The sequence below is a fragment of the Oncorhynchus masou genome, chromosome 32, assembly GCF_036934945.1.
Source record: "Oncorhynchus masou masou isolate Uvic2021 chromosome 32, UVic_Omas_1.1, whole genome shotgun sequence".
NCBI lineage: Eukaryota > Metazoa > Chordata > Actinopteri > Salmoniformes > Salmonidae > Oncorhynchus > Oncorhynchus masou.
In genome coordinates, this window is record NC_088243.1 from 93,857,314 (window position 1) to 93,869,572 (window position 12,259).

The 12,259-nt window shown below is 45.4% G+C and overlaps 1 protein-coding gene across 1 annotated transcript in view; it reads left to right on the top strand.

Annotated features, from left to right (window-relative positions):
- The window catches only part of abcb7 (ATP-binding cassette, sub-family B (MDR/TAP), member 7), a 58,269-nt gene that overhangs the window by 34,858 nt on the left and 11,152 nt on the right, over nucleotides 1-12,259 (top strand). The window contains exons 7-12 of the mRNA XM_064955488.1: nucleotides 319-407; nucleotides 592-679; nucleotides 5,031-5,205; nucleotides 8,427-8,584; nucleotides 8,861-9,024; nucleotides 11,792-11,921. Coding sequence (XP_064811560.1) covers nucleotides 319-407; nucleotides 592-679; nucleotides 5,031-5,205; nucleotides 8,427-8,584; nucleotides 8,861-9,024; nucleotides 11,792-11,921 — 804 coding nt within the window. The remainder of the gene's footprint in view (nucleotides 1-318; nucleotides 408-591; nucleotides 680-5,030; nucleotides 5,206-8,426; nucleotides 8,585-8,860; nucleotides 9,025-11,791; nucleotides 11,922-12,259) is intronic.

Genomic DNA, 12,259 nt, shown 5'->3' on the forward strand with positions numbered 1-12,259 from the left:
GCCGTTTCCCTTACAGCTAAGGGCAGCATTAGCAGGAGGAACCAGTCTTACAGTTATAGTTTCCTCTCCAGCCGTCCATTTGATGTTGAAATGAGCAGAAATGTAATATATATTATAATAGTGTTTACCTACCTAGTGAGTCTAACAATGAGTCTGGATATTCAGACGTGGTTGGTTGACTTCTGTTCTCGCTCCGCTAGTCCGTTGAAGTGATACCTTGATAATGTCTTTATCCACCTCCAGTTTGATGGCTTTCTCCCTCGTTTCATTATGTTTCCCTCCTTTCTACAATATTAAAATGTCTCTCTCTCTCCTCAGTATTATAAATGCGGGGTGGAATTTGCTGCGGTGACTCTGGGTACTCTGGGAGCGTATACAGCCTTCACCATTGCTGTCACACAGTGGAGGTACAGTCCACTAGGTTGTTAGTTGTTGACAGATGGCCTTCACCTTAGCTACCTGTAGGTTTACATTGTAGTAGGCATATATGTGGTTCGCTTGGCTATAGCTAGCAGTATAGAAAAACTGAAGCTGCCTTTTCCTGTGAATTCTTCCCAACTGTGTAACGTTGGCGTCCATCTTGTTCTCCAGGACTCGGTTCAGGATAGAGATGAACAATGCAGACAACGAGGCAGGAAACGCTGCCATTGACTCCTTACTGAACTATGAGACCGTTAAGGTGAGACCGTTCCTCTCCCTCTCCTCCTCCTTAATAGTCTGCTGCTCAATGACATGGATAGATATTCATCATCCATTGTTTTCCATTTAAATGTCTGTTCTATAACCCCCCCCCTGCCTTGTTTTCCATTTAAATGTCTGTCCTATAAACCCCCCCGCCTTGTTTTCCATTTAAATGTCTGTTCTATAAACCCCCCCGCCTTGTTTTCCATTTAAATGTCTGTTCTATAAACCCCCCCCCCCCCTGCCTTGTTTATCATTTAAATGTCTGTTCTATAAACCCCCCTGCCTTGTTTTCCATTTAAATGTCTGTTCTATAAACCCCCCTGCATTGTTTTCCATTTAAATGTCTGTTCTATAAACCCCCCTGCCTTGTTTTCCATTTAAATGTCTGTTCTATAAACCCCCCTGCCTTGTTTTCCATTTAAATGTCTGTTCTATAAACCCCCCCGCCTTGTTTTCCATTTAAATGTCTGTTCTATAAACCCCCCTGCCTTGTTTTCCATTTAAATGTCTGTTCTATAAACCCCCCCCTGCCTTGTTTTCCATTTAAATGTCTGTCCTATAACCCCCCCCTTGCCTTGTTTTCCATTTAAATGTCTGTCCTATAACCCCCCCCTTGCCTTGTTTATCAAGGTTCAGGCTCGGGCCCTTAGTTCCATGTGAAGGGAAATCTTAACGCTACAGCATATAATGACATTCTAGATGATTCTGTGCTTCTAACTTTGTAGCAACAGTTTCAGCATGACAATTATTATTTAAATGTAACCTTTATTTAACTAGGCACGTCAGTTAAGAACAAATTCTTATTTACAATGACGGCCAAACCCGGACAATGCTGGGCCAATGTGCGCCGCCCTATGGGACTCCAGATCACGACCGATGTGATACAGCCTGGATTCGAACCAGGGACTGTAGTGACGCTTCTTGCACTGAGATGTAGTGTCTTAGACCGCTGCGACACTCGGGAGCCCCCGTGCAGGTCCATAAAGAGAGTTTGTCGAGATTGGTATGGAAGAACTTGACTGGCCTGGACAGAGCCCTGACCTCAACCCCATCAAACACCTTTGGGATGAATTGGAACGCCGACTGCGAGCCAGGCCTAATCACCCCCAACATCAGTGACCGACCTCACTAATGTTTGTGGCTGAATGGAAGCAAGTCCCTGCAGCAATGTTCCTACATCTAGTGGAAAGCCTTCCCAGAAGAGTGGAGGCTGTTATAGCAGCAATGTTCCAACATCTAGTGGAAAGCCTTCCCAGAAGAGTGGAGGCTGTTATAGCAGCAATGTTCCAACATCTAGTGGAAAGCCTTCCCAGAAGAGTGGAGGCTGTTATAGCAGCAATGTTCCAACATCTAGTGGAAAGCCTTCCCAGAAGAGTGGAGGCTGTTATAGCAGCAATGTTCCAACATCTAGTGGAAAGTCTTCCCAGAAGAGTGGAGGCTGTTATAGCAGCAATGTTCCAACATCTAGTGGAAAGCCTTCCCAGAAGAGTGGAGGCTGTTATAGCAGCAATGTTCCAACATCTAGTGGAAAGTCTTCCCAGAAGAGTGGAGGCTGTTATAGCAGCAATGTTCCAACATCTAGTGGAAAGCCTTCCCAGAAGAGTGGAGGCTGTTATAGCAGCAATATTCCTACATCTAGTGGAAAGCCTTCCCAGAAGAGTGGAGGCTGTTGTAAGTCGCTCTGGATAAGAGCGTCTGCTAAATGACTTAAATGTAAAATGTAAATGTTATAGCAGCAATGTTCCTACATCTAGTGGAAAGTCTTCCCAGAAGAGTGGAGGCTGTTATAGCAGCAATGTTCCATCATCTAGTGGAAAGCCTTCCCAGAAGAGTGGAGGCTGTTATAGCAGCAATGTTCCAACATCTAGTGGAAAGCCTTCCCAGAAGAGTGGAGGCTGTTATAGCAGCAATGTTCCAACATCTAGTGGAAAGCCTTCCCAGAAGAGTGGAGGCTGTTATAGCAGCAATGTTCCAGCATCTAGTGGAAAGCCTTCCCAGAAGAGTGGAGACTGTTATAGCAGCAATGTTCCAGCATCTAGTGGAAAGCCTTCCCAGAAGAGTGGAGGCTGTTATAGCAGCAATGTTACAACATCTAGTGGAAAGCCTTCCCAGAAGAGTGGAGGCTGTTATAGCAGCAATGTTCCAACATCTAGTGGAAAGCCTTCCCAGAAGAGTGGAGGCTGTTATAGCAGCAAAGGGGGGGACCAACTCCATATTAATGCCCCTGATCTTGGAATGAGATGTTGGAAGAGCAGGTGTCCATGTGCAGTGGGCTTTTGACAAGGGTGTTTTCTTTATAATGTGAATAAATATTAGTTGCTCAACATTTTTAAATGTAACATTCTGATCTGTTGCTTTAAATTATAATGTATTTAAGTCTACTGGTTGTTTAAACTTGGTCTACTGTCCCAGAGTGTTGGGAACAGACTATATTTCTTTCTCCACAAGCTGACCATTACAATAGGTGGCCTAAACTACTATAGTAGATTGACAGGCTAGTGATTTAGCTGTTCGTTACTCATCTTGTTGGCTGAGGGAAAGTAAATGTGGACAATTATTCTGACCTGTTCAAAGTGAAGAATTTCCCCCCCCCTCTCTGTTCCAGTATTCTACTACACGATACTGTCTGACCTCACCTCCCTCTCTCTCTGTTCCAGTATTCTACTACACGATACTGTCTGACCTCACCTCCCTCTCTCTCTGTTCCAGTATTCTACTACACGATACTGTCTGACCTCACCTCCCTCTCTCTCTGTTCCAGTATTCTACTACACGATACTGTCTGACCTCACCTCACCTCCCTCTCTCTGTTCCAGTATTCTACTACACGATACTGTCTGACCTCACCTCCCTCTCTCTCTGTTCCAGTATTCTACTATACGATACTGTCTGACCTCACCTCCCTCTCTCTCTGTTCCGGTATTCTACTACACGATACTGTCTGACCTCACCTCCCTCTCTCTGTTCCAGTATTCTACTACACGATACTGTCTGACCTCACCTCCCTCTCTCTCTGTTCCAGTATTCTACTATACGATACTGTCTGACCTCACCTCCCTCTCTCTCTGTTCCGGTATTCTACTACACGATACTGTCTGACCTCACCTCCCTCTCTCTGTTCCAGTATTCTACTACACGATACTGTCTGACCTCACCTCCCTCTCTCTGTTCCAGTATTCTACTACACGATACTGTCTGACCTCACCTCCCTCTCTCTGTTCCAGTATTCTACTACACGATACTGTCTGACCTCACCTCACCTCCCTCTCTCTCTGTTCCGGTATTCTACTACACGATACTGTCTGACCTCACCTCACCTCCCTCTCTCTCTGTTCCAGTATTCTACTACACGATACTGTCTGACCTCACCTCCCTCTCTCTGTTCCAGTATTCTACTACACGATACTGTCTGACCTCACCTCCCTCTCTCTCTGTTCCAGTATTCTACTACACGATACTGTCTGACCTCACCTCCCTCTCTCTCTGTTCCAGTATTCTACTACACGATACTGTCTGACCTCACCTCACCCTCTCTCTCTGTTCCAGTATTCTACTACACGATACTGTCTGACCTCACCTCCCTCTCTCTCTGTTCCAGTATTCTACTACACGATACTGTCTGACCTCACCTCCCTCTCTCTCTGTTCCAGTATTCTACTACACGATACTGTCTGACCTCACCTCCCTCTCTCTCTGTTCCAGTATTCTACTACACGATACTGTCTGACCTCACCTCACCTCCCTCTCTCTCTGTTCCAGTATTCTACTACACGATACTGTCTGACCTCACCTCCCTCTCTCTCTGTTCCAGTATTCTACTACACGATACTGTCTGACCTCACCTCCCTCTCTGTTCCAGTATTCTACTACACGATACTGTCTGACCTCACCTCCCTCTCTCTCTGTTCCAGTATTCTACTACACGATACTGTCTGACCTCACCTCCCTCTCTCTCTGTTCCAGTATTCTACTACACGATACTGTCTGACCTCACCTCACCTCCCTCTCTCTCTGTTCCAGTATTCTACTACACGATACTGTCTGACCTCACCTCCCTCTCTCTCTGTTCCAGTATTCTACTACACGATACTGTCTGACCTCACCTCCCTCTCTCTCTCTCTGTTCCAGTATTCTACTACACGATACTGTCTGACCTCACCTCCCTCTCTCTCTGTTCCAGTATTCTACTACACGATACTGTCTGACCTCACCTCACCTCCCTCTCTCTCTGTTCCAGTATTCTACTACACGATACTGTCTGACCTCACCTCCCTCTCTCTCTGTTCCAGTATTCTACTACACGATACTGTCTGACCTCACCTTACCTCCCTCTCTCTCTGTTCCAGTATTTCAACAATGAGAAGTATGAAGCAGAGAAGTATGATGGTTATCTGAAGAGCTACGAGTCCTCCTCCCTGAAGACCACCTATACCCTGGCCATGCTCAACTTTGGACAGAGTGCCATCTTTAGTGTGGGCCTCACTGGTATCATGGTGCTAGCTAGCAAGGGGATCATGGCAGGTCAGTCTACCCCTACACCCTAACTAACCCGAACCCCTACACCCTAACTAACCCGAACCCCTACACCCTAACACAATGCAGATATCCCGGTTAGCCAATGTGCGGGTGCACTGGTTGGTTGGGCCAATTGAGGTAGTATGTACATGAATGTATAGTTAAAGTGACTATCCCTTTATGATAAATAAACAGAGAGTAGCAGCAGTGTTTGGGGGAGGCACACAATGCAAATAGTCCGGGTAGCCATTTGATTACCTGTTCAGGAGTCTTATGGCTTGGGGGTAAGAACTGTTGAGAAGCCTTTTTGTCCTAGACTTGGCACTCCGGTACCGCTTGCCATGCGGTAGTAGAGAGAACAGTCTATGACTGTCAGGGCCTTCCTCTGTCACCGCCAGGTATAGAGATCCTGGATGGCAGGAAGCTTGGCCCCAGTGATGTACTGGGCCGTACGCACTACCCTCTGAAGTGCCTTGCGGTCGGGGGGCAGAGCAGTTGCCAGACCAGGCAGTGATGCAACCAGTCAGGATGTTGCAGCTGTAGAACCTTATGGGGATCTCAGGACCCATGCCAAATCTTTTTAATTTCCTGAGGGGGGATAGGCTTTGACATGCCCTCTTCATGACTGTCTTGGTGTGTTTGGACCATTCTAGTTTGTTGGTGATGTGGACACCAAGGAACTTGAAGCTCTCAACCAGCTCCACAACAGCCCGTCGATGAGAATGGGGGAGTGCTCAGTCCTCCTTTTCCTGTAGTCCACAATCATCTCCTTAGTCTTGGTTACGTTGAGAGATAGGTTGATATTCTGGCACCACCCGGCCAGGTCTCTGACCTCCTCCCTATAGGCTGTCTCGTTGTTGTTGGTGATCAGGTCTACTGTTGTTGTCTGCAAACTTTTTTTAAATTTAAATGTTTTACTTTTATTTAACTAGGCAAGTCAGTTAAAGAACAAATTCATATTTTCAATGACGGCCTAGGAACAGTGCCTTGTTCAGGGGCAGAACGACAGATTTCTACCTTGTCAGGGGATTTCGATCTTTCGGTTACTTTCCCGACGCTCTTATCACAAGGCGACCTACCGCCACTAACAAACTTAATGATGGTGTTGCAGTCGTGTGTGAACAGGGAGTACAGGAGGGGACTGCGCACACACCCCTGGGGAGCTCCAGTGTTGAGGATCAGCGTGGCAGATGTGTTGCTACCTACCCTCACCCCCTAACTGCCCTCTAACTAACCCCTACACCCTAACTAACCCCTACACCCTAACTAACCCCTACACCCTACAGTTGAAGTCAGAAGTTTACATACACCTTAGCCAAAAACATTTAAACTCAGTTAGGGTGTTTTAAACTCTGTCTTTGTTCAGTTAGGATCACCACTTTATTTTAAAAATGTGAAATGTCAGAATAATAGTAGAGAAAATGTTTTATTTGAGCTTTTATGTCTTTCATCACATTCCCAGTGGGTCAGAAGTTTAAATACACTCAATTAGTATTTGGTAGCATTGCCTTTAAATTGTTTAACTTGGGTCAAACATTTCGGGTAGCCTTCCACAAGCTTCCCAAAATAAGATGGGTAAATATTGGCCCATTCCTCCTGACAGAGCTGGTGTAAGGTTTGTAGGCCTCCTTGCTCATACACGCTTTTTCAGTTCTGCCCAGACATTTTCTAGAGGATTGAGGTCAGGGCTTTGTGATGGACACTCCAATACCTTGACTTTGTTGTCCTTAAGCCATTTTGCCACAACTTTGGAAGTATGCTTGGGGTCATTGTCCATTTGGAAGACCCATTTGCAACCAAGCTTTAAATTCCTGACTGACGTCTTGAGATGTTGCTTCAATATATCCACGTAATGTTCCTCCCTCATGATGCCATGTATTTTGTGAAGTGCACCAGTCCCTCCTGCAGCAAAGCCCCCCACATATGATGCTGCCACCCCGTGCTCACGGTTGGGAAGGTGTTCTTCGGCTTGCAAGCCTCCCCCTTCTTCCTCCAAACATAACAATGTACATTATGGCCAAACAATTATATTTTTGTTTCATCAGACCAGAGGACATTTCTCCAAAACGTGTTTCAGGTTATGTCGATATAGGACTCATTTTACTGTGGGTGTAGATACTTTTGTACCTGTTTCCTCCAGCATCTTCACAAGGTCCTTTGCTGCTCTTCTGGGATTGATTTGCACTTTTTGCACTAAAGTACGTTAATCTCTAAGACAGAACGCCTCTCCTTCCTGAGTGGTATGACAGCTGCATGGTCCCATGGTGTTTATACTTGCTTACTATTGTGTGTACAGATGAACGTGGTACCTTCAGGCGTTTGGAAATTGCTCCCAAGGATGAACCAGACTTGTGGAGGTTTTAAATGTTTTGTTCTGTAGTCTTGGCTGATTTTGTTTTGATTGTCCTATGATGTCAAGCAAAGAGGCACTGAGTTTGAAGGTAGGCCTTGAAATACATCCTCAGGTACTCCTCCAATTGACTCAAATGATGCCATGGCTTTAGAAGCTTCTGATAGGCTAATTGACATAATTTTCTGAATTTTCCAAGCTGTTTTAAGGGAACAGTCAACTTAGTGTATGTAAACTTTTGACCCACTGGAATTGTGATACAGTGAAATAATCTCTGTAAACAATTGTTGGAAAAATTACTTGTCATGCACAAAGTAGATGCCCTAACCAACTTACCAAAACAATAGCATCATGACAGGTTAGTCTAAATCCTACTAACTAACCCTAATGGAAAGATAGAGAACCCTTTAATCGGTGTTGTGATTTGGTTTGAGTCCAAATCAACTAACATTACAAAATCAACATTCCATTCCTGCAGATTCCTCCTTTAAGTCGCTGTGGAGGTTTGACAGTGTGTTGATGTTGACAGGCTCTATGACAGTAGGAGACCTGGTGATGGTGAATAGTCAGCTGTTCCAGCTCTCTCTGTCTCTTAACTTCCTGTTGTTGTTGACAGGCTCTATGACAGTAGGAGACCTGGTGATGGTGAATGGTCTGCTGTTCCAGCTCTCTCTGTCTCTTAACTTCCTGTTGTTGTTGACAGGCTCTATGACAGTAGGAGACCTGGTGATGGTGAATGGTCTGCTGTTCCAGCTCTCTCGGTCTCTTAACTTCCTGTTGTTGTTGACAGGCTCTATGACAGTAGGAGACCTGGTGATGGTGAATGGTCTGCTGTTCCAGCTCTCTCGGTCTCTTAACTTCCTGTTGTTGTTGACAGGCTCTATGACAGTAGGAGACCTGGTGATGGTGAATGGTCTTCTGTTCCAGCTCTCTCTGCCTCTTAACTTCCTGGGCACCGTGTACAGAGAGACACGCCAGGCCCTGATCGACATGAATACACTCTTCACACTGCTCAGTATTGACACCAAGATCAAGGTAACACATACCAATTGCACCCTTATTCCCTATGTAGTGCACTTCTTTTGACTCAGAGCCCACCTTGTGCTTGAGCTAAGATCTATCTCGAACACTGGAATTACTGACCAGCTGCACACAGTATTCCTAATAGGTTCTATACTTATAGTCCAGTACTAGTTCCTCTCGTGTGTCTGTCTACAGGCGAAGGAGCTGGTCCCTGTCCTCCTTGTGACTCCCCCCTAGTCTATAATAAGTAGTCTATCCTAACTCGTCTCTCTTGTCTCTCTACTCTAGGAGAGAGATCTGGCCCCTTCTCTCTCCGTCACCCCTCAAGAAGCCACCATCAGGTTTGAGGATGTCTACTTTGAGTACCTGGAAGGACAGAAGGTTCTAGAGGGCGTCTCCTTCCAGGTGCCGGCTGGGAAGAAGGTGGCCATCGTAGGAGGGAGCGGATCAGGGTAGGTACTCGTTTAGAAAGGCCTTGACCTGTCTGAAAGGGTCGTATGAAGTGCACTGGTCAGAAATATTTCATAGTTGTCTCAGCTTTTCATTTTCTTAAAACAGGTCAACCCGATGACATTGGACATGTTTCTCAGGATCAATATTTCCACTGTTTTGGAGTTATTGCGTTTTCTCTCGGCATCGAAATGAAACAGACAACTTTACCGGTGTGACATTGATAGAAATAAGGTGTTGTTCTGGTGAGCACTACTTCACCTGGTGTCATAGGACCAGAGAGGCTGCAGGCTCTATGACAGTTGGAGACTCTCCTTCCAGACTCATATCAAACATCTCCAATATAAAATCAAATCTAGAATCGGCTTTCTATTCCACAACAAAGCTTCCTTCACTCACGCCGCATAACTTACCCTCGTAAAACTGACTATCCTACCGATCCTCGACTTCGGCGATGTCATCTACAAAATAGCTTTCAACACTCTACTCAGCAAACTGGATGCAGTTTATCACAGTGCCATCCGTTTTGTTACTAAAGCACCTTATACCACTGCGACCTGTATGCTCTAGTCGGCTGGCCCTCGCTACATATTCGTCGCCAGACCCACTGGCTCCAGGTCATCTACAAGTCCATGCTAGGTAAAGCTCCGCCTTATCTCAGTTCACTGCTCACGATGGCAACACCCACCCGTAGCACGCGCTCCAGCAGGTGTATCTCACTGATCATCCCTAAAGCCAACTCCTCATTTGGCCGCCTTTCGTTCCAGTTCTCTGCTACCTGTGACTGGAATGAATTGCAAAAATCCCTGAAGTTGGAGACTTTTATCTCCCTCACCAACTTCAAACATCTGCTATCTGAGCAGCTAACCGATCGCTGCAGCTGTACATAGTCTATTGGTAAATAACCCACCCAATTTTACCTACCTCATCCCCATACTGTTTATATTTATTTACTTTTCTGCTCTTTTGCACACCAATATCTCTACCTGTACATGATCATCTGATCATTTATCACTCCAGTGTTAATCTGCAAAATTGTAATTATTCGCCTACCTCCTCATGCCTTTTGCACACAATGTATATAGACTCTTTTTTTTCTGTGTTATTGACTTGTTAATTGTTTACTCCATGTGCAACTCTGTGTTGTCTGTTCACACTGCTATGCTTTATCTTGGCCAGGTCGCAGTTGTAAATGAGAACTTGTTCTCAACTAGCCTACCTGGTTAAATAAAGGTGACCTGGCCTACCTGGTTAAATAAAGGTGATCTGGCCTACCTGGTTAAATAAAGGTGATCTGGTCTACCTGGTTAAACAAAGGAGATCTGGTCTACCTGGTTAAATAAAGGTGATCTGGTCTACCTGGTTAAATAAAGGTGATCTGGTCTACCTGGTTAAATAAAGGTGATCTGGTCTACCTGGTTAAATAAAGGTGATCTGGTCTGCCTGGTTAAATAAAGGTGAAATATAATAATTAAAAAATAAATAACAATAGGGCCTACCAAATGGCAGTCATTATAATGGGGCCTACCAAATGGCAGTCATTATAATGGGGCCTACCAAATGGCAGTCATTATAATGGGGCCTACCAAATGGCAGTCATTATAATGGGGCCTACCAAATGGCAGTCATTATAATGGGGCCTACCAAATGGCAGTCATTATAATGGGGCCTACCAAATGGCAGTCATTATAATGGGGCCTACCAAATGGCAGTCATTATAATGGGGCCTACCAAATGGCAGTCATTATAATGGGGCCTACCAAATGGCAGTCATTATAATGGGGCCTACCAAATGGCAGTCATTATAATGGGGCCTACCAAATGGCAGTCATTATAATGGGGCCTACCAAATGGCAGTCATTATAATGGGGCCTACCAAATGGCAGTCATTATAATGGGGCCTACCAAATGGCAGTCATTATAATGGGGCCTACCAAATGGCAGTCATTATAATGGGGCCTACCAAATGGCAGTCATTATAATGGGGCCTACCAAATGGCAGTCATTATAATGAGGCCTACCAAATGGCAGTCATTATAATGGGGCCTACCAAATGGCAGTCATTATAATGGGGCCTACCAAATGGCAGTCATTATAATGGGGCCTACCAAATGGCAGTCATGGGGCCTACCAAATGGCAGTCATTATAATGGGGCCTACCAAATGGCAGTCATTATAATGGGATATTGGTGTGCGTGCAAATGTGGTCAATGGGTGTGAAATCTCTCTTTAAAACCCTTATTTAACCAGCTCTACTTGGTACATAATTAGACGGCTACTTCACTAATCTGTTCTAGTGGAAATGTGCCTCTTATTGTCCTAACCTATATTTAACTAATCCAGTCCAGATTGTGGTTTTAACCTTTAAACCCTTATTTAGCTTCTCTCTGCAAGTTTATTCTCTCTACTATATTTATAATGTCAGTCCTATTTCCCAAAAGTCATTGATTCTACATTCAGGTAGAATACCATAGTAACCATGGTTCTGTGTTGTTTCAGGAAGAGCACCATAGTAACCATGGTTCTGTGTTGTTTCAGGAAGAGCACCATAGTAACCATGGTTCTGTGTTGTTTCAGGAAGAGCACCATAGTAACTGTGGTTCTGTGTTTCAGGAAGAGCGCCATAGTAACCGTGGTTCTGTGTTGTTTCAGGAAGAGCACCATAGTAACCATGGTTCTGTGTTGTTTCAGGAACAGCACCATAGTAACCATGGTTCTGTGTTGTTTTAGGAAGAGCACCAAAGTAACCATGGTTCTGTGTTGTTTTAGGAAGAGCACCATAATGCGTATGTTGTTCCGGTTTTACGAGCCCCAGAAGGGAAACATCTACATCGCTGGACAGAACATCAGAGACGTTGGACTGGACAGCCTGCGACGGGCCGTAGGGGTGGTACCACAGGTAAAACTAACTTGATTTGATGAACTTACTGATCCTTTATTAAGTTGAAGTGGACAACAATAAACTCTCACAACAAGGGGTCAGATGGAGAAAGAACAGTTTCTTTGTTCAGTGTGTTACATTACTTTATTTTGTCCCCTCTCCCGGCGTGTGTCCCCCTCTCCCGGCGTGTGTCCCCCTCTCCCGGCGTGTGTCCCCCTCTCCCGGCGTGTGTCCCCCTCTCCCGGCGTGTGTCCCCCTCTCCCGGCGTGTGTCCCCCTCTCCCGGCGTGTGTCCCCCTCTCCCGGCGTGTGTCCCCCTCTCCCGGCGTGTGTCCCCCTCTCCCGGCGTGTGTGTGC